At 35.2% G+C, this 22,908-nt stretch overlaps 1 protein-coding gene across 1 annotated transcript; it reads left to right on the top strand.

The window, feature by feature from the left end:
• Positions 1 to 3,609: 3,609 nt before the first annotated feature.
• LOC136809134 (xylosyl- and glucuronyltransferase LARGE1-like) lies at positions 3,610 to 19,329 on the top strand. Its single transcript, XM_067065679.1, has 18 exons — positions 3,610 to 3,990; positions 9,774 to 10,015; positions 11,190 to 11,361; positions 11,773 to 11,807; positions 11,967 to 12,062; positions 12,502 to 12,585; positions 13,107 to 13,184; positions 13,844 to 14,208; positions 14,569 to 14,734; positions 15,021 to 15,105; positions 15,353 to 15,477; positions 15,693 to 15,808; positions 16,025 to 16,058; positions 16,358 to 16,464; positions 16,916 to 16,988; positions 17,243 to 17,370; positions 17,676 to 17,774; positions 19,094 to 19,329. The coding sequence occupies exons 1-18, from the start codon at positions 3,846 to 3,848 to the stop codon at positions 19,158 to 19,160; spliced, it is 2,217 nt and encodes a 738-aa protein (XP_066921780.1). The 5' UTR covers positions 3,610 to 3,845; the 3' UTR covers positions 19,161 to 19,329.
• Positions 19,330 to 22,908: the final 3,579 nt, after the last annotated feature.

A 22,908-nucleotide genomic window follows, 5' to 3' on the forward strand; every position in this document is an offset into this window, starting at 1 on the left:
TCATCTGTAAAGTAATGAATTCGACAAAATGTTTTTATCTTCTATTTTCCATCCTATCTTTCCTCACTTTTCCAAATATTCTAATTACAAAGTACCATATTTACTCTCCCCATTACCACTGATTTCTTTGGCCCAAAAGGCGGCGAGGTTACTTGTAAACAAAATAAGCAATTATGGTAATCTTAAAATAAAAGAAAAATGGCAGGTGCAACTACAATCTTTCTTTCTCGTTGTTTTTGCGAACATTCTATCCCGAAAATCAAAACCATTGCTGAAAGGGGCTTGAACATAAATGAAGATCTTACTTCATTGTTGAAAGCTATCATCAAGGTTGCTGTAAGCAAGAAATAACATTGGAATAAAATAACATAATTTATTTAATTTGCAATGTCAACGAAAAACAACATAAGCTCCAATTCCTTGCAATGGAACGACTACCTCAAAATCACAGCATATTCGCTCCTACTAACGATTGGCTGTTTCATGAATTTGGTTTCGTTCATATATTTTGGTTTCAAGACAAAACGAATGAAATCAAACTATCGTTATTTCATCGCTCATTTATCGTTCGCTGATCTCTTGTGTTGTCTTTTGGTACCAATTTTCACCATTATTGAAATCATCAACCACGGTGACTGGATACTGGGTTCTTTCGCTTGTAAATTCATCTATCCGATCGGCCGATTAAGTGGAGTGAACTCCGCATGGATTTTGTGTGGTATGACTTACGAAAGATATCGGACTTTTACAAATCCTTTCAAAACGTTGAGAAAACGCACCATACAAATTTATTTGGCTTTAACATGGATCCTGAGCATTGCTATGTCACTGTCTTTCTCCTTGACTACAATTGAAATTCACAACAATAAATGCCATATGCGAGGTTCTACGTTAATGTCATTTTTAAACGTTTTACAAACACAAATTAAGATAACCGTCCCTTCTTGTGTCATGATATTTTTATGTGTCCGATTAAAGTTATTCCTAGCCAGTCAAAACAAACAACGTTGCAGAAACCTCAATTCAGAATTCAAGACCGACAAATCAGAGAAAGTGGTCCTGTATTCTGCTGCTTCTTATCTGGTCTGTATTTTACCATCTTTGATTGGTGGCATGTATGCCAATATTTTGAATCTGGTTCAATCAAGTTATTCATACGCTATATATGGCGAAATGATGGCTTGGCTCTTGATTTTCTTTTTTTCTAATTCAGTCATCAATGTTTTTATTTATGCTGGAAGATTCGCAGACTTCCGCCGATATATCATGGAATGGTTTCTACCCTTCAAGAAAAGAATCTATAAAGCGAAACATTCATTGAAAGGTCTTGATAGAAAGTCCAACAAAGACGCTGTCCGAGAGCCTTATGTCAGAAGTGTAAAAGAACAATGCACAGAATTGTAGAGATGCCTTATCGGCCAAAACTTAGTTGGCCTCAATTTTAGTCGGCCTTAATCATTAGTCGGCCCTAATTTTAATCACCTCGTCGAAATTTAGTCACTAAGGGGCGACTAATAATTAAGACCGACTAAAAATTTTGGCCATTTCTAAATTTAAAAGCAGATGGAAAATAGGAGAAAGCTTAAAATACTGCAAATTAAAGAAAGCTTAATTAAAAACTGTTAACTTGGCCCAAATTTTAGTCGGCCCTAATTTTAGTCACCTAGCCAAAAGTTAGTCACCTAGCCAAAAGTTAGTCACTTAGGGCTGACAAGGTATAAAATGTATATATTATTTCTGCTTATGTAACATTTGAATTCTGTGGCGTGCTTACCGCTTTTGTTCCACAGGTTTAGACCGTCTAGTAGAAGGGATGGTTGTTTGAAACAAATAGTTGTAACTAAGTAAATTGTAATATGAAGATATACGTATGTTAAATAATCGGGATCAAGTCCGGTTGGACTGGTCGCTGGTTGGATTCTTGACTAGTTTTTTAAACTGGTCAAGAATCCACCCGGGACTTATTTTACTGACCCGATTTCGTAAAATCTTACAAAAAACCTGGTCAAGAACCCACCCCTCAGCTGGTCAAGAATCTGACTTTCTGGTCAAGAATTTACCCGCGACCTGATCAAGGACCTGCCCCCCAACTAGTCAACAAACCACTCCACCTGGTCAAGAACCGGCCCCCCAACTGGTCAAGAATCCACCCGACCTGGTCAAGAACCGGCTCCCCAACTGGTCAACTATCCACCTGAACTGGTCAAGGACCTGTCCCCCAACTGGTAAAGAATCCACCCGACCTGGTCAAGAACCGGCCCCCCAACTGGTGAAGAATCCACCCGACCTGGTCAAGAACCGGCCCCCCAACTAGTCAAGAATCCAACCAGCGACCAGTCCAACCGGACTTGATCCTGATATTAATATTAATATTAAAAGTTTACAAAAGAAATGGGCTATAGTCTTTCTTCTTTCGAATGGCACGCCAAATATCAAACAAACAAACATTGATTGATCCTCTGATGTTTATTAGTAGAAATCATAAGAGGATGATCCTGCTCAAAAATCGCTAACTATTCTCGCCTACTTTTCATCGTCTTTGCTTGCTCATATAGTCCAGGGAAAAATGTCGGGGATGACGGGGTGACAAAATTTTCCCCCGACGAAATATTTCCCCGACATTCTATCATCCGACCAAAACTTGTACCCAACTTTTTTATCCCCGACCAAAACATTTACCCGAAATTTTATACCGCAACTTCAAATCTAACTTTTTACACCTTTAATTACCGAAATTAGTTCTTTAAACATAAAATTACAAGATCCATTTTCGAGCTATTGAAGGCAACCATTTCTTTTGGACTTTTAGTCGGGGGAAGGTGACGAATTTGAAACTTTTGTGAGAGAAAAGTAACGAATTTGAAATTTTGGTCGGGGGAAGGTGACGAAAATTCCTCTAGGTGACGAAATTTCTCCCCGATGAAAAAAAAACCCGACAAATTAAAGCTCCGATATTTTTTTCCCCGATAAGGTAAACTAATCATTCACAACACTCTTCTTTTGTTTTCGTCATTTTTAGATTGAATATTTATCCGCATTTAAGCGGCTCTTGTTACTTTATCCGTATAACTGATTCAAATTGAAAGGTCGTGGCTTCTTCGTAAAGACGAAAGACAGATCTGGACTTATTTCGTACTTTCCAGTCTCTTGTTCGTAGTTTTTCTGACTTTCTGGTTCTTTGTAAGTTATTTTCTATGTCTTCTAACTTACTGAATGACTTACCGACAAATCGCCGCCGGTGGGATTCGAACCCACTAAATGCAAAGTTCCGATGTATTGGAACCCAATGCCTTAACCACTGCGCCACGGATTCATGCCGAAAGAGCGTTTCTGACGGCTATTTATATTGTACAAACTGCAGACCAGACTATATTAAGAGAAAATCACAAAAAAGTGCTTGTTTCGAGCTCCAACCCTAACCCTAACTGATAATAACCCAATTCCTAGCCTATCTGATACGTAACCACACCCAAACCACACCCAAACCACACCCATATCCAACCCTACCAGGTCGCCTGCAGGTCCTGACACTATTCCCGCATGCCGGATCCGAAAAGTAGATACATGTCTTTCGTCTTTACGAAGAAGCCTTCACCAAATTGAAAGCCCGGAGTATTATATATGGGGATTCCCCGAGTGACAAGCTTACAACTTTTTGCTTTCAAAACAAATTCTTCAAAACAAGAACTGATTTTGTTGGGACGTCCACTTTGTTTTACTTTCATTGAAATTTGTCAAATCTTCTGCATAAACTGAAGTTTCGACCTGCTAACAAGTATTTTAGGTCATTGAAGGATTTACCTTCAAGACCTATGAAGAGAATTGAAGTGTAAAAATGTCAGAGTATGGGTAGAAGACAAAGTATGATCAACAAAATTATTTTCACCCTTGCTACTTGTTCTGTGTCCTGTTCGTTTATGTTGCTGTTCTGGAGCTCCACATTTGATAAAACTCATACTTACAAGAAGGAAAAACATCTCATTGCTGATAGTAAGTATTTTAAATTCCTAAACTTCTTCTTTCTTTCTTTCCTTGTCGTTCTGTCCATTCCATCAGCATTTCCAGACGGTGTCAATCAAACGAATCGAACGCCAAATCAATCGAACGCAATTGAAGTCAAACGCAATCAAATCGCAATCAAATATTACCCAGGATTTACTGTTTGATTGCTTTGATTAAGTTTGATTGCTTTGATTAAGTTTGATTGCTTCGATTACGTTCGATTGTATTCGATTACGTTCGATCGATTCAATTGTGTATTAGAGATTTTATTCGCTTTGGTACCGTGAGTGGTCCTAAATCCGACAGTGCTGCCTAAATCCGATGGGGTCTTTCAAAGATATAAACTGAAATAAAAACAAACCTTTCGCTGTGACGCAACGAAGATACCAAAGTGTCAACTAAACTGAGAGATTTGATATATTGAACCTTAATTAAACCAAATAACAGTAATTGAACACGTGGTATTTGACACCCTCGCGATAAGTAGGCCCACTGTGCCTCGTTTAGTTTTGTTTTCAACTGGTTTTTGTTGGAAATGCAGATAGGTAAACAAATTTACAACGGGGGTTTTGTTATCTCTTTCTGGCTGTGTTTCGGCATCGATGCAGGATCTTTTAACATATTATTTTAGAACTTTTCATGTTATTGAGCAACGAAAAATTGAAAAAATTACTTTTAAAAATCCGAAAAACCTTTTTCTCGATGCAATTTTACTGTTTTCAAACACCTCTGACATCTTTGCCCTTAAAAGGACAACATATTTTGCTGGTTCAGCATTTCATCGTTAAAAAAATTGCCGTTTTCGGCAATAATTTCCGAAAAGAGCAATAATTGCAGTTTTTATCTTAAACACCCGACTGTTAAGCACTCGGCCGCCCACGCTAAAAAGCTCTAACAGAGTGATCCATTTTGATTTAATTGAAACCAATCTCATTGAACATAATCGTCAGTCAGGCACATCCTGGCAAATGAACGGGGTATTTTTCACTTGTGATTGGTGGCAAATGCAAGGGGTCGAAAACAAAAGTGATGTAATAGTGCTGAATACCCCACGTAATTGAACCGGGTTTGAAATATTTTGCTTCATTTTGAAGAACTGCATAGATGAAATTTTTTTTCCATGGGTCAATTTAGTCTTTGAAGATTGAAGAAACTTTTAACGAAAAAATAAAGTTCCCAGTTTTCTTTCTTTTTTCCCATTTTCAGTTTGAAGTTCATTTTTATTCATTTTCACGCTTTTAGCCTGAGACGTCCTATCTCATTTACACTGGGTGCCGAATATCCCATGCAAATGCTCACCCCGTTCATTTGCCAGGATGTGCCTGACTGATCGTAATCAAACATTAATCCAATGTAATTGACAATCAATCGAACCAATCGAACATAGTCAACTATCATTATCAATCGAACAGTACTCTATCAATCGAATATTACCCAGGAATCGGCCGTTTAATTAAGAGTCAATTACGTTTGACAATTGAATCGCAATTATTCGATCGCGTTCGATTACGCTCGATTGGTTCGATTGCGATTTTTGTTCGAAGTTGTTCAATTGACACCGTCTGGGCATTTCAAATCAAAAGTTTATACTCTATATACTCTGTATAAACTCTGTCACCAAGACCAATGTCAATGGAGCTAAATAGCTGATTCTATGGAAGCAATATCAAAGAATCAATCCTGTCAAACCCTTTTGTAAGCAAATTCAAACTTCTCAGGAGAAAACCAAATGAAGACTACCCTGCTTACGACACACACCATGGAAATGCACTTGATTTGAAGCAAAATGTCTGATGTCAAATGAGGAAACTTTTCCACCAGACAATTTGAACACTGGGCAGGTTGTGAATAGGTCCAGTGCGTCCGATACTCGCTAAATTGCCTGAGATTCAATACGGTAAATGAGTGTATTGCTGTCAGGCACAAGAAGAGAAAACGGCTAATTATGGGGTTTACTCAGAGTTTTGGCATCTCAAAGGTGTGAATTTGATGTTTTCACGTTGCAGTTGCCATTGTGACAGCGGAAATTCTCTAATAATTCTGTCGTGTCACAAGCGCAGGGTTAGCAGTGACTGTAAGCGTGATAATTTCTCTATCCTAGGCATAGCTGTCAACTCTCCTGCATTAAGCGGGAGACTCCAGCATGCCAACGTTTCCCCTGCAAGAAAACAATTCAGCCAAATCTCCCGCATTTTCAGGATTTTCTCCTGCATCTCCCACATTTCCAAAAATTTTCCAATTTCCTGATAAAAGATTCAGGAAAATTGGGATGAAAAATTCCCTGTGATTTCCCAAAAAAAATTTCCAATAAAATCAAAGTTTGCAGGAAAATTGCCCCAATTTTCTGATTTGGAAAAATTGGATTATTGGGGAAAATTTCTGACTCAGAGTTCTCCCCCATTTTTAACGCTCATTTATGCTAGTGCCAATAAAATCTGAAGCACCTGAATTGCAATTTCACAGTTTCAGTAAGTTGTGAGCCAGTGGGGTCAATTTTCTTTGTTAATTAAACAACATATTAGGATCATAATATTAAAAATTTTCCCTGATCTAAGGGTGCTCTACTTTTTGTAATGCCTTTTTGTGAATGTTGGACGTTGGTGTACTTAAAATACTTCCTAATACGTTTTACTTTATTCACTATTGACTAAAGAAGCTTAAAAATTTCAAAAGCATTTTCTCAGCCATTTGAAATTAGAATCTGAGTTTGTTCTTTATTTCTTTTTAGGTAAAAACTAGGTATATTTAACGCCTAAAATACCTCAATTACACCCTACAAATAAGAACAGGATAAGAACAATTTGAGGCTCAAAATGTCAAAAAAATAAGAGCAGCCAAGCCTCAGCAAAATTTTATGGTTCTTATAAAAAAAGTGCAAGATGGCAATTTCTCTACTCATCGCCATCAAAATGAAAATTTGTCAGCACTGTAAGGTTTTTCATAGTGAAAGATACCTTTTTGGGTTTTTATCTTTTGTTTATAATAAATGGAGGATATTCATGTAAGTTGATCTCACCAATGGTTTGTAAGATAAATATAAAACACAGATTCATCATTTGGTTTTTGTAAAACTAATTCATTTACAAACGTTCGTCCTCATCTTAGTGCCATCATCAGTAAAATAAAATTTTGAAAAAAATGAAAATTTGCACATACAAGTCTAATTACAGAGTTCTTAAAATGGAGGATAACTTTTTTTTGAACAATATTGGGGGAGGGTATCCTAATGTGTCATATAAATAATAAACAATGTGAGAATTTACAACAAGATGCAATTATGTAATCTTAATAATATTGCGTTTTTAAACTTGATAGCTTACACAAGATTAAATGTTTTAGTAATGACATTATAATTAAGTTATGATAATACATAATACTATCGACCTTGTTGGTGATTTCCAGCTGTTGTTTGTCAATCTAATATGTTTCTTTGCAGGGAGCTTCCAAAGTGGACCACTGTTTCGACATTCTTACTAAAAATCATCTTTTCTTGAAGACTAGCCCTAAGGCAAGATGTCATCACCTTTAAAATACTTTTTATTAATCATCTTGTGCGTATATCCCATTGTATTTGTTAAATTCAATTCATCTAATTTTTCAGATAATTAATTTGAAATTTTAGTTGGAAATTCGGAAAGGAGAACAACAACAAAAATAAGATTTTTATAAGGAGCACTCAAAATTGATAAAGTGTTAAGAGCCATCTTAAAATGGTTTTAAAGTGAATTTTAAATTAAAAGTGAGAAGAAAATATTCACCAACAATAAGCATAATATGTTTGAGTCTTTTTTTGTTGCTACTTACATATTGTAAGGCTTTAAAGGTATTATACAATTTTGTTGATGTCTGGAAACAATGCTTTTGTTACAAATGATTGTTTTGGTTCCAAAGTTAGTAGCACGTAAACACGAAATGAAAGAAAAATAAGGTGATACATTATAACATGACCTTTCCTTTAAACCACACATTGAAATTTTTCATAATTATAAGAACCACTCTTTGTTAAATCATAGGTTTTGACTACACAGGGGTTCTAACCGAACCTTATTATGTCTACACATGAAATGCTCTTGTTTTTCCTTCCGTTTTTCCTTTGCTGTATCTGTAAGAATCAGAGGTCGCTAAAAATGATGCTTTATTGTTACAACTATTTTTAGTCAAGCCTGGATTTAAAAGCCATCCATTAAATCAAACAAAAAAATCCTATTGTCTGATAGTGTTACTTCCAGCTCGAATGACTCAACTAGTTTCAAATGTTGAACGATGATGACAAGAGATTTTATTATGTGTGATGTATGGCACAATCTTTTGTCGGTCGTCTCCATCATCACGGAGATTGTGATATTTACAAGTTTCAAATTTTTCCCAGGGTGGTCCAGAATGCTTAAAATCCATATCTTCTAGGCAGACAAAAATTAAATGCATTTTTAGCGTCGTCAAAAGTCAAATTTTCCTATAAAAAGAGAATGGATTTTTAGAAGCACTTCTTCCTTCAGCATGCAGCAAAAAAGGATTTTAACTATTCGAAATCCTTAAGAATGAAATAATGTCTTTACAAACCGCTAATTAAATGGCTAATTTAGTATCGGTTAGCTATCATTAGTGATCAGATAAAAGGGTATAAACTTTTTCTTTTCCTGAGAAACAAACTCGTCTAAAGATGTGGTTTGTGAAAAAATTGTAGGATAAATTTTATTAAAGCTCCTTGGTGAAAGTCTGTTTAGCAATTTATTTCGGTTTGATTCGAAATTGAAGAACAGCTGTCAATAAGGACAGCTCAATACTTTGTAATCTGAGATTCTAATCTAAGATACTCATCATCATCATTTTCTATTTCAATGAATTTCATCTTTTTGATTGAACACCATACTTCCTTTCTTTCTTTCATCAAATTTCTGGCTACACTTTTATCATCAAATTTCATCAAAAACCAGACATACAGACCTCAACATTTTGATAGGAATTTTTTCTTTCCCGCCGAGTGACATTTGTTTCCTGGTAATTCCTTGACAACAACTTGTGAATAAGGGAATCACCCTCTTGAGAGAATGTTTGACAAGAGATTAGTTAACGTTTTCTTTGTTGTGACAGTTTTAAGATATATTAGCGTAAGACCTTTTGTCATTATATTTGACTTCTCTTCTTTACAAATTTAGACGCTGTTTCTTTTCAAAAAGTGACAAGAGCCTTTCGTATTTTTCATAAGAGTATTCTTGTAGGAATGCTCACACTTTAAGTTATTGTCGAATATAATAGGCTTTTCCAATATCTCACAGTCAACAGGAGACTTAGTTAGCCAAAAAATACTGAGTCATACAGTGTTTTTAAAGAGTTCATCGGTTGACAATCGTTTTAGTAACTAAAGCAAATTGTCTGCTACTTCCTGCAATATCTCTTTTTCCTGATAAAATTAGACGCTTATAAATAACGTAGTAAAATGCGGTCATACAACAGACAAAAGAGTTGACAGCTTAAACATGTTTGCTTCCTACTGTAATGTTTTCCAAGTAAACATTTGAAGTATACGGAAGTCTGTGATCAATGGTTAAGACCATGATAAACCTCTCAAAATATTGTCTTTGTTTGATAATAGTCCTCACTCACATCTTTTGCAACTAAGCTCTGGGATATGTTATGGGATATTGTAGTTGATACCTCGATGCTTAATGCTCAGGAATAAAAAACTCCCAAACTCCTGAATTCGTTTTATTTATTTGGCCATTAATGGCTAAACTTTCCATACTCAACCGTATCGGTCTCGTCTATTTTAGATGGCTTCTCAGAAGAGCATTCACTAAGCGTCTCATACAGACACGAAACAAACAGCTTCCACAAACAGATAGAAACTCTAAAAGAAGAAAATGGTGCACAGATTCAAAAGAAAGATCATCAGATTGAACTTTTGAAACATGAACTTGAATACGCCAGGAAGAATTATGAAGAAATCAAAAAGAAACAACGACAAGCAAACGAACATTTTGACTGTACCAAAAGTAAAGTCCCTAAATGCCAAGTAAGTTTATTTCCTTCTATAAGCCCTTCTTTCCCTAGTAGTCGCGCTATAGATAGCTCTGTTTACTTGCAACATATTTTCTCGAAAACGTAGACTCAAATCATAGTTTTAAACCCAGCGGTTTTCTTTGTTTTAGTAGGCTGGCCAGGGCTGGCGAATGAAAAATTAACTCTGGCGATTTTTAGATTCTAAACCGGCGAATTCTTAGCAAGTACAGTGTATTGATTATCGTAATTTATATATACTTAAAGGCGGCGATCCGAACTTTTCGAACGGTGAATTGTAATTTTTTTCGTGCCTTGAACCGGCGAAAATCGCCGTTCGCCGGGCCAAAATAAGACCAGGGGCTCTTTTAAAGGAAGAACATTAACTTTTTTTACACATTGAGTATCGGAGTGCACTAGACACAGCATTCATGTCTCTAATGCGACAAAATTAAAGCTAGCTGGTTTCAATTTACATTCAGGCTGACTTGTAGCTTTCCTAAAGCAGCATGTTTTATTTCTGTTAGCGTTGTAGTACTGTTCTATGACCTCGATGAGTTCAGTGCAAATTGAGCTATAAAGTAAAGAAGCTAACACTATACATAGGCCCTTCATATCCGGCTTTGACTTTCTCTAAAACCATTATTTACTTATAATAAAAGAGTTTTTTTACACAGTTTATCCTCTTATGTAAAGTCTTTAGCTAATAATCTGATAATTTTATTCGCTATAATCTTTCTCTATTGGTCAATTATACAAAAAATGAGCTTGTAGTTTATTTTTTTGATTAAGCTCTTTTAACCACTATAATATTCTCCTAATTATTGAAGAATTTTAATCCATTGGATCCAATTATTTTCAGGGAAAATCTCTTCTTTTTTATAATAGTTTGTCTCTCGTATCTACAAATTTTGATAGTCAGGGAATCTCCTATCAACGACTGTTTTTCGCGACTTTTGAAAAAGAGGCGTTTTATCACTAACGAGTCCCGAAGGATATTCTCACCAACAAGAATCAAGTCTCGTTAATAGTAGTTTGTTCTAAAAATTGCGAGGGTCAAAATCCTTAACCGCTCGGAAAAAGAGGGCTTGAAAGCTTATCAAAAGGTTAGAAGTATCGCTCTCAATGTTCACGTTTCCCCTAACCATAAAGACAGCAAATTTACTTTTTTTCACTTTTCACATTTTAAGGTCATTCACGTAGCGATTGTGTGTGCAGGCTTCAAAGAAACCAGACGTGTTGTCACTCTCATCAAATCCATCTTGTTTTACCGGAAACAACCTCTACATTTCCACTTTGTGTCTGATGAACCTGGTAGACATGTACTGGAGGTCCTCTTCAACACGTGGAAACTTCAAAAAGGTAACGTCATTGGTGAATCAACGTTGTTTGAACGTTCGTAAAGACGTTAGGGACTTTAGATGGACGTTAAAACGACGTTGCGAGGCGGCAGGGTATCTCATGGGTATACTTTCACTGGTTCGGTTCACGATATGTGTTCCTCTGATTTAGCTTCTGTCACGTGATCTTCGTTTATAGTTAAAAGAGAGCATTATGGGAGAAACTTTTAGTTGAGTTTAAAGCACTCGTGGATGGGAAATGAAGCCATTTAGAATATAATGCCACATTTTGAAAAGTATGCTGCTTGAAAACAAAGAAAGCGCTACATTCAATCTGTCATCCTAAATGCGATGTTTTATTATCAAAATTTCTAAGCACCTTTGGTGAACATTGTTTTCATACATTTAACAGTGATGTTTTTTTACTTTTCAGTTGGAATCAGTTTTTACGATGCAGACAAATTAAAGGTACGTTTTGTTACCGAAATTGTCTTTCACAAACTTTTTCACAGCAGGCTACAATCACTTCCATCACCATTTTGAATGTTTTACTTTTCATACTTCATACATGACTGGCTCATTTCTTATCTGTTCTCATCCCTTTGATTTATCTTTTCGATTTTTTAGACCGAAGTAGAGTGGATACCAAACAGTCATTACTCCGGAGTTTTTGGATTAATGAAACTCACGTTGACCAAAGCGCTCCCGGATATCCTGGAAAAGGTTCGGTTTTCTACTTTCCCTCCTCGGCTAGCTCAGAAAACTAATCACCATTGTCCTAGACTGTATCAGATGACCGCTGCTTTTTTATTGCACAGTGGACGAATAAAGATCTGGTTAGGGGTCGAGGTACTGGCTTACATAGCCTAGCCTTCTTCAAAACTAAGGCTTGTTTGTTACAATGAGTAAATCTGCTACTGTAGAAGGCTCCTCCTTCGATAGCTATCTACGAACAACATCGTCAAAACGGGTTAGTGTCCGCTAATTAGAAGTGTCCGCTAAATAGAAGTGTCCGCTAAATAGAAGTGTCCGCCTTTTAGAGTGTATGTTAATTAGAAGTTTTACTGTGAAGATTAAAAAGCTTCGTTAATGTGTTTGACTATTCATATAGTGTATAGGAGTGGAAACCAAATAATTATGTGACTGAATTTCATTTTTTCAGGTCATAGTACTGGACACAGATGTTTTCTTCTTAACGAATATCGCTGAATTATGGAAACTATTTGAATGCTTCAACTCACAACAGGTACTGGCTCTTTTATTTGTTTCGTAGCTTTCCATTTTCACTCATCCGACCAACGTCAAGGTCCGATAAAGAAAATGTTAACATGACAAAATTTTGACGGAAAGAAAATTTGGCGGATTGGGCCAAAATCTGCCAAATTAAGTTCCCGTCAAAATTTCTATTTTCTGCCGTCCGCCAAATTTGATTTATTTAAGGTACCGCCAAATTTCGTCTTAATTTACGCTCCAAAATTGGAATTTCAACGATTTTGCTATCATTTTTTACCTTACATATCCTGCAACCGCCAAATTAAATTCCCGCCAAAATTTCTTCTTTTAATGTAGTCTCTCTGACTGTCTCAAATTAATTTTAGTTTATTTACAAGAGGTAATGGCTATGCCCCGAAGTTTCGATCTTTTAAAAGAGAGTGTCAATACAAGTTAACATAATCCTGTGTCACCTTCTACGTCTGAAGTCCCTTGAGTACATTTGCGTACTTTCCAACCTTCATCCCCTTGTTGTAACGTTATTTACTATCTCAGGCGATAGGTCTTGTGGAAAATCAAAGTGAATGGTACACCGGAAAATTATGGAAGAATTATAACCATTGGCCTGCTCTAGTAAGTTTATATTTTCTTTCTTCTATGTTTTTTTTTTTTTTTTGCTTCAGTCAAATTTAATCTGTATAAAGTTAAGATCTAGCTTTTTGCTTCCCGGCTTAATGATGAAAAATGGCGCGTGGTGGTCCAGAAGAGGTTAAAACAAAATGCTTTAGAAAAAGAAATCCAAACAGTCATGAGATGTTTACTGTCTGAATTTATTATATTTCTTCTTATACAGTGGAGTCTCCATAACTCGAACAATTTGTCCCAGTTAAGGAAATTTCGAGCTATGGAGCAAGATTTATTATGAATTGTAAACTGGAGGGGCCATAAAAACCTTTCGAGTTAAGGGGACATTCGAGTTATTAGAGTTTCGAGTTAAAGAGACTCCACCATAATATCTTTGAGAATAGTCTTTATAAAAAACCCTGGTCGGGAAGCCTTTTCTTTCTTTCCATTGTTTCTTACTTGAACTTGCGTTGAGAAATTAGTTTGTTTTGTTCACTTTTTGATCATGGCTTAAATCTTAAACCAATCCCAAGAGGAGTACTTGGTAACGTGATCAAAAACAAATCGATTTTCATCTTTTGATATTAACAAAAGAAAAGCTAACAGAAAGTTAAAACAATAAGCTTCCAGACCATTATAAGGACTATGGAATGACTTTTTTTTTGTAGGGTCGAGGGTTCAATACAGGTGTCATGCTGTTCGACCTCAAGAAATTACGTCAAATAAAATGGGCCAATTTATGGCGGTTGACGGCTGAGAAACAGCTGGTTAATCTTCTATCCACTGTGTTAGCTGACCAAGATGTTATTAACGCGGCATTGAAAGATAATCCAGATATTGTTTACCGGCTGCCGTGTGAATGGAACATCCAACTAAGTGATAATGCGCAAAGTGCCACGTGTTATACTGATATTGTCGATTTGAAAATCATACATTGGAACTCACCCAAAAAACTTGAAGTCAAACATAAGCATGTTGATTTCTTCAGAAATATGTATTTGACATTTCTGCAATACGATGGTTATCTGTTAAGGTGAAATGACGCAAATTGATCTGTATATTTTTCTTAGACCAGTTCTCTTAAAATGTAGACACCGTCCCTAAAGAATAATAGGATAACGACGCACAACAAGATGATGAGTGTCGGTAAAGGCTAGGAGAGATATGCATCATGCAACAAAGAAAATGTGGAACTTCTCTATTCATGATATGCACCACTGGAGAGTCTTCTGAGAAATTTTTCCACCCAATACGTCACTTAAACAATAGAAAATGTGACGTATTGGGTGCAGTTGGGTGGAACAAAAACAGAAAAGTTGCATAATTTCATTGCAGTGACGCATATCATGAATTTACGATACTTACACCATACTCTAACCCTTACTCATTTCAGAATGATGATTTCATCTTGTAACGTTGGCCCTTTCGAACATCAAGCATCAGCAGTTACTATAGAAACCAAACAATTAAACGAAGGTGATCAATGCAATGACTTCACTATCGAGCAAAACTTATCGAGGCGTGTCCATCTATTTTACCTCGATTACTCAAACGTCAAAGTAAGCCATTTCTTTTGCTTTGAATGTAACAATTTTTAGAATAAGTCTAAAATTATGATACTGGCACTTAATTGCGACGACTTCATTTTGTCTAAATTCACTCAAACCTTTACCAAAACCGTGATTCTAAACGCCCTCTTTCAAACCTTGTCTTAGTGGCTACGCCTTCTTATCATAATACACCTTTTAGTTGATAAGCCTTCAGATTTACTTAGCTATTTGAGCTTTTAGCCTACAAAGAACTGCGATTTTTCTCTTACCTTGTGATGCTTTCCATTATTTATAGTATGTCGATAACGATGTAACATTACTGGCACACTTATCGATGGATCGCTTGCAAATATTGGAAAGCCTGGCTAAACTATGGCAAGGTATAGTAACTGTTGCTGAAGATCCAGATCTTTTTTGAAAATCTGTTGATTTCCATAGTATGAACCCCTCTCTTAATGGGGTTTAATTATGGGATTTTATTCATTTAGACGTCAAATTTTGCTCTAAAAACTTGCCAAAAGCCTTATTCTAGCTTCAAAATGAAATTCGTTTAAATTATGCACCTCGGGTATTTTCAGTGCTAGAGATGATAGACAAGTATTCAATATTCTTTCTTCTCTCTCACAGGACCGATGTCGATCGCTTTGTATGCTTCCGATGCAGAGGCTCAAAAATTTCTCCGATATTCCGAACGATCTGAAATCTTGAAAGACCGCAGGAACATCGGTCTACACATAGTTTATAAAGATGGGGTAAGCATCTGATTTGCTATTTTTAATAAGTGTCAAAAATGTGCTACTTTCCAGTCCCCAATTTTTGAATTGTTCTTTAGAAATGTGATGTTGGGCTTTATTTTTGCTACCCATTGCTACTGATTATAAAATTGCTCTCAACAAAAATGACTGAATTTCGCTCCAAGAAAGTGACGGTCAGTTGGTTACGTTTGATGTATTTTTTCTTCTTCCAGGACTTGTACCCCGTCAATTACTTGAGGAATATTGCATTGGAGCAAGTACAAAGCAGTCACGTGTTTTTGTGCGATATTGACTTTCTACCAATTGACACATTATATCAAAATTTAAAGTAAGTTTATTTTGCCCTGATTCTTTTGAGTAGAAATAAAATTTCATGTTGTTTACGGACGTGACTCCCCTTTATTTCTGTCCTCTGCTCACCGGTTCTCCTTCCCTCATTATCCTTGTCGAATAATTATTGATCTTACACCCCAGCGACAGGGGTCTGTTAAGCACTACGATTTGCCTATCCTAGTAATAACTTATCTCATAATTTGCATTTCAGAACACTTAGTTCAAGTATGGATCTTAATAAAAAGGTAATGAGAATATTTTTCTTAAAGGAAAGTATAAACCTTGTTAAAATTTACATTATAACTCGCCATAATGATTTCCTCAGAAAAATTGTGGATTTGGACATCTCGCCAAAATACACACACATTTGAAACCTTTTGAATTTTTAGCCTAAAAATATTCTAAATTGGGTTTAATTTCACTAGTTACAAAGTTTTTTTTGTGCAACTCCCTGAGAAATAGGGTGTTTTAGAGTCCACAAAGCCTTAATAAAATGTTCTTAAACTTGCTGTTAATATTTTGACCAATCGAAACCTTGTTTTAGGCTTTGGTCGTTCCGGCTTTCGAAACATTCCAATACAAATTTAATTTTCCCAAATCAAAAGCCGAACTGCTGGCACTTTGGCAAAACAAGGATGTTGAGACATTCAGGTGGGTAATATGTACGCAAAATGAAGTCTGATTCCTACAGATTTAATTGTATATAATTGTATTATAATCAACGTTTTCAAATATTTCGCATGGATTTAATTCGCGAATTTTCCAAAAATCACTTAAGATAAAAACATTGAAAACGCCAAGTTTTGTCAAATTGCAAATTTTCCAGGAGCTCAAATATTTATCTTAACAATTTCGCGTCATTGATTTCACTCGCAAATTTTAATCTCGTGTAAATCAAAAAAAAATTAAAAAAAGTAATCCAATCCACGCCCCTGCGTTTCTGTATCGCCAGTAAACTAGCAAACTTATCTAATTACCCGAATTTCCACTGCCACGCTAGTAGGTTCTTGTGTTTTTCTTGAAAATTTAATTTCAAACTTCAAATTCGGACTTTTGTTGTTTAACATCGCTGGAAATACATTTCAATTCATTTTATTTTCAGAGCAAGTGTTTGGTTGAAAGGACATGCGCCAACTGATTTTGAAAAATGGAAGACAGCTGACCAAAATTATGAGGTAGATTTAAATATTTTAATGTATAAACAGTTTAAAATACAAAAAATACACAAATACAAAAAGGAAGTCATAGAACTTTGTCCCTGTTTACAACCTTTGATTTTATTTTTCAGTATATCACCCAGTGAGCAGCCTTTATAATACTTCCTGCTTTACAAAAATAATCTCGCCCCCTGCTGCAAAGATTATTGTATCTCGCTTCACACCGTGTCCTTAAAGAACTTTAATTCCTTATTTATCACTCTCTCTTTCAGATCACATGGGAAGCAGACTTTGAGCCATACATTTTAGTGGAGAAAAAGAACCTTCCGCACTACGATATACGTTTTGTAGGCTTCGGATGGAATAAAGTTTCGCACATCATGGAATTACACGCCCTTAAGTAAGATGTTTTTACTGATCTGTACTATATAAGATATTCTCGGCCCCGCTACTACGTTGCTTTATTCACATTCGAAGTTAGGATACCTAAATTATGGTTGAATGACCTAAGTTTTACCCTGCCAATTTCGACGAAAAACAGATAATTAATCTTTGGATAACCAAAACATCACTCTCAGATTACAAAAAAATTATAGTACCCGTGTAGTATTTTATACTTATCAGTCACTATTTATTAAAACTGTGGGATTGCATAGAAACTTAATGATATTTATTATTAAGCTGCATTTCATTGTACTATTTCAGGTATCAGTTCATTGTATCATACAATTCATTCATAATTCATATGCCGCATGCACCTTCTTTCGATATCACAAAATACAGAAATAATCGAATTTATAGACAGTAAGTTATTCAACCCATCCAAATTTTATACACCTATCAGCCCTCAGTGAAGTTGTTATCTTTAGAGGAGACCGGAATGTCATGCAAATAGAAAAACTTCTAAATTCAATACCAGTCAACTCAAAAGCCAAACGCGCTTCTAAGGGTTGATAAATGTTTTGTATTGCGGCCAAAAGAGATTTTTCTTCAACTTAGTCAGAACCGATTATTTTGCTGATTCGTTAGGAGCAGTCTCGACTTTGCTAGTGCTTTACATTCACGAGTTCACACAATCTTGGGTTCATCAAGAACCGCGCATTATTGTTGTCGTCTTATTACTATAACAGGGTTGCCACGCCTCCTAAAAAATCCTAAATTCTCTTAAGTTTTGAAAAGTCTCCTAAAATATCCTCAAATCTCCTTATGAAATTGATTTTTTGAATACTTTCTCCTAAAATCTCCTAAAAAATATTTTACTTAAGTTTTCAGAAATTCAATTTACTTTGTATTTAATTTTCATTGTTAAAAAATCATCCTGTTCATGGCATATATGATTGTTGACAAAAGCATTTCACTTGTTTAAAAAAGGGTATTTTACGATAAAATGGCAAAAAAAAGTTGAAATTTGTTGAAAAAGTGTGAACTTCTCCTCAAAACTCCTAATTTTTTTCCTTAAAAAACAGTTGAAAATTACTAAATTCTACTAAATTCTCCTAAATTTTGATCAAAACAAAATCGTGGCAACCCTGCTATAAAATTAGCATTTTGGTCGTAATGTTTTTAGCTGCTTTCTTCTTTTTTTAATTTGTTTCTGCAATGCCGGACAAAAGGTTGTAGACAAATGAAATTTCAGTGAAAAATGATGAGAAATAGAGCAAAATGACTCTTCAATGAGTCTGAAAGGGGATGGAAGTTAAGAAAAACACTTTTGAAGTCGTTGCATTGCTTTTGAATTGCTTTTGAGGGAACCACAAGCAAAAAATCAGCGTTTTGATACTGGTGTAAGCCAGTTAATCAAGCCCTTGTGGTTTGCCCTTGCGGTTTGACTGCAGTGGGTGACTTTCAAAGACTTTGAACAGCTTTGAATGGGTTTGGAAAGCACCCAGAGCCTCTTGGGAACTTGTTTTTGGTCGATATTGAAGTATTTTGCAAATATTGCAGAAGTCTACAAACCTTTTGTCCAGCATTGTGTCGGTACCGAAAAGTTTACTCGTAGTATCCATGGTGATGCCTTGGTCGTAAAAAACCTGGTCTTGTCAATTTACTTTTCTTATTTTAAGACGAGAAATTTTGATTTTATTTAACATGGTTTTTACACATTCCTTTTTCTTTCATTTTAGATGCCTCCGCAGACGCAAAGAAGCTTTCAAAAGAGAAATGTTTATTAAATACAATGTTTCATTTTAAACGTAAATAGCATAACAATACCCCCATTTTTTATACATAGAGTTTTATTTTTTAGGACATATAGTACAAAATATTTTTTATTTATTTGATTATAGTAGTTTGTTTCATATATTTGGAGAGTTAAATTTTATCACTTGCGCAAGATGCTGCAAGAATCATTCAGTATTAAGCTTAATAAATTTCTCAGAGCCTATCACAAAACTATACAGTGTGTCTGCAATAAAACGAAACATATTTTGTTAAAAGTAAAATACACATCACTTACTAAGACTGCAATCATCACAATAACAAAAAAACTTTTCACTCATTCAATTTCGAAGTAGATTTGGATCAATACATGTTTCCAACCGTAGCCGTCAATTGCCGCGCGGGCTCTTTTTTTGTCAGTTTATCACCCTAAAATCGTATCCGTCTTTTTTCCCACATAAATACAGCAGAAAAGGTGTCAGAAAAGATTGGATCTAGTTTAGGGGGATAATTAAGTAATCAAATGGCACGCACCTGCCCGCGCGACTACGGTCGAAAAGGTGTATTTTAACGGAACAAATTTACAAATTTACGAAGCAAGTTTACATAAATTATGGTGATTTTTATCCTTATAAATTGTGTTCCGTTTTTCCACGACACACTGTATACAATACGTCTCCATACTCCTTCCGTTTAGGAAATAAAGCCTTTAATAATTTTTTAAATTATAATTTTAATATTCCATCTAATGATTATTATGATAAAATTGTGTTATATTTTATTTGTGTATAATAAGTCTTTTGTTACATTCTAAGCAAACATTTTCCAATCTCATTACCAATCTTCTAACATGATCTTTTTATTCGGTTTTGTGTACACTGAAAGGAAGTTGGAAAATGTTGTTGTTTTAACATGGGTAATTGTTTCATCTTTTCGAATTATGAAGTTGCAATTCTTGATATGCAATGTACCAAATTAAGATCGCGTAGTTTGACCCTCGGAAACACCCGAAAGAAAATGCCGAAATCTTATCAACCTCATTTTTACACCCCTGTGTCACAGACCCACTGGGACCCCTACCCCACTGGAAAATTTGGCCAAAATTTCGTCCCCGGTGGGAAAAATACCCTAGAATCTTAGCCCCACTGGAATGATCACCTTAATTTCATCCCCATTCGAAATTAAATGTTTAGATATTGCACTCCAACCTTCATCCCGATTAGAATTTCAGTAGAAATTCTTTATCCCCGCTTGTGGGAAAAAGGTTCACCGAGGCTGTGAGGCAGGGTGTATTTTAGTAACAAATTTCTTTTATTTTATTCGGGTGTTTCCGGAAGGAAGATGACGTAATATTAAGCTACACAAGATCTTGAACAGGTAAAACTGACTGAAATTCAAATTGCATGAAATGGTTGCCTTATCTATTTGGGCAATACCCAAAGTGTTATTCCAATTTTTTTACTTTATGATTGTCTGACCTAATTTTTTTAGTTATCACTTTTTAGTTTCTTTTTTTACGCAACACCGCAATCTAGCTAGAAAGAATGTGAGTCTGCAGCCGCGATCCCAGTCGTTGATGGGTGTGATGAATGCGAGAATTTTTATTTTATTTTTGTTTTTATAGCGTTTCTTTCAATTTGTTACATTGCTTTCTCTCTGATTTTAGTCTGCTTTTAGTTGAAGAATTGATGTTGAAATATAGGCACATTTTTATGAAAAATCTTGTTCATTATTTCATTTTTTCAAAAGTTAAGAATGTTTTATTTGACCCCCACCATCTTACATAATTATAGTTATCACATCAGGTACAGTATATGGTCCCCAAAACGGAGACGGCCCCCAAAACGGAGGTTGTCATTAAAAGGAGGATTCTGACTTGTAGATTTATCAGAATTAAACGATTTTTGTTTATTTAGAAAGAATGATGGTTATACTAGAAAATGAGCATGTTTTTGATGGTTTGAGACAGATTCAAAATAACATATTTGCGTATGAAGGAGATATTTTAACACCAAAATTAGATAAAAATTGGATATAACTCACTCTAGCTCCTTGGATATTGAAAATAAGTTATGAAAATGGGGTATAGGAAACTTTCTACACCTAATGCCGTTCAGAAAATGCAGATACATCTGTGACTTTAGAGGATGGGTAAAAGATATAGCATCTTAAAGGTCAACCAGTATTTTGGGACCCTAGAATCAGCATTGATAAAACCGAAAATTCTAAATATGAGAAACAGCAAAAAATCTTGGGATTCCATTCCTATCAGGTTGAGTTAATTCATGATATGCACCATTGCAATGTCTTCTGTTCCACCCAATAGCTGATTGGTTGAAAGTGACGTATTGACTGCTTTTACGTCACTTCCAACCAATGAGCTATTGGGTGGAACAGAAGACATTGCAGTGGTGCATATCATGAATAGCTTATAACAAAAAATTAAGATTATATATAAAAAATTTCGCTGAATCAGTAAAAATGGCAAATTCTGTCATTTTTCTGCAAAATATAGGAGAAAAATACCTTTAAAGCTTAATATTTTCAGTTTCAGTTAAGCTTTTCTTCTCAAATTTTCACAGCTTTTTCCTTACATGAATGGAACTATTTTCAAAAGACATTGATTTTCAGAACTTGATTAAGACGTTGTTAAATCTAAATTGTCATTTTGAAAATTTCTAAATTTTCAGTTTGGACTTTGCAATATCGAAAATCTTGAAATAATTCATAAAAATCATAAATTTTACATCTATCGGGTCGTAAATTTAAGGGTAAACACAAATATGTTCATAGTTTTTCCCCCTATTACCACTGGGCTTGATAAGTTGATTTTAACTACACATCCGTTTTGGGGGCCCCAAACCTGCATTTTGACAACCAGGGGTATACTGTAAAAATTTTATCAAACAAATTTATGCCCAAAACCCTCTAAATCACATTTCAAAACTATGGTCAAAATTTTGTATTAATATCTTAAAGATATCTCGAGAAATCGCTAAAATTGCAAACCTCCGTTTTGGGGGCCATTAGAAAAAAGCTACCTATCTTTAAGCTATTGAAAAATATTGTTGAAATTGAAAATTTTGAAAATGAACTGTCGGGAAATAAAGTAGAGATGTTAAAGTTTTGCATGCAAAAAAAATTTTTGTAAAACCTCTTTTCCTCTAGCTTTGAGAGAAATTTTAAATTTGATCGCCGTTTTGGGGGCCACATACTGTAAGCTTTTTTAGATAATTGTGTTCAAATTTTTTGCGAAGTGAATTGAAAATTAGCGTAGTGGCCTTTGCCGTATTGAATTAGAGGAAAATATGGAAGTAAGTGAAATAAATACTCGCGCTAATTTTCAGAGAAAATAAATTAATCGAAACTAAGATTATTCATCCGCGTTAATTAGAAGACGCATGTTAGGATTTTGCTAATTTTGGTGCATGATCTCGTACCGGTTGTCATGAATACTTCTGGTTTCCAATTAATAGACCCTCGATCCGCTACCAAGTTTAATATAATCATTCACTGATACTCACGGTAGAAACTACTTGGGGCTTCTTGACATCCTTTTGAAAAAAATTGAAAAACAACATACTTACTACTTATTGAAGTCGGGGCGGGGAGGGGGTGGCTCGATCTAAAAACTACCGACGTGGGTAAAAATTATGGTCTCGAAGAGATTCCGTATCTCCTCCCTCCAGCGTGATACGGTACTTCTTGTCTGATTCTAAAATTGACTGCCGTAGAGTAGGTCTGTTGTCATTTTCTTTCTGGTTCGAGACTTTTCAAACCG

Source organism: Clytia hemisphaerica, unplaced genomic scaffold (genome assembly GCF_902728285.1).
Source record: "Clytia hemisphaerica strain Z4C2 unplaced genomic scaffold, Clytia hemisphaerica genome assembly, whole genome shotgun sequence".
NCBI classification, from domain to species: Eukaryota; Metazoa; Cnidaria; class Hydrozoa; order Leptothecata; family Clytiidae; genus Clytia; species Clytia hemisphaerica.

Bases quoted from the DNA above. Each gene is read 5' to 3' on its own strand.
- LOC136809134 (XM_067065679.1), top strand. From the start codon at position 3,846: ATGGGTAGAAGACAAAGTATGATCAACAAAATTATTTTCACCCTTGCT. The intron at 11,808-11,966 runs GTACGTTTTGTT...TCGATTTTTTAG, and splicing joins ACGATGCAGACAAATTAAAG to ACCGAAGTAGAGTGGATACC. The intron at 14,735-15,020 runs GTAAGCCATTTC...CATTATTTATAG, and splicing joins TCGATTACTCAAACGTCAAA to TATGTCGATAACGATGTAAC.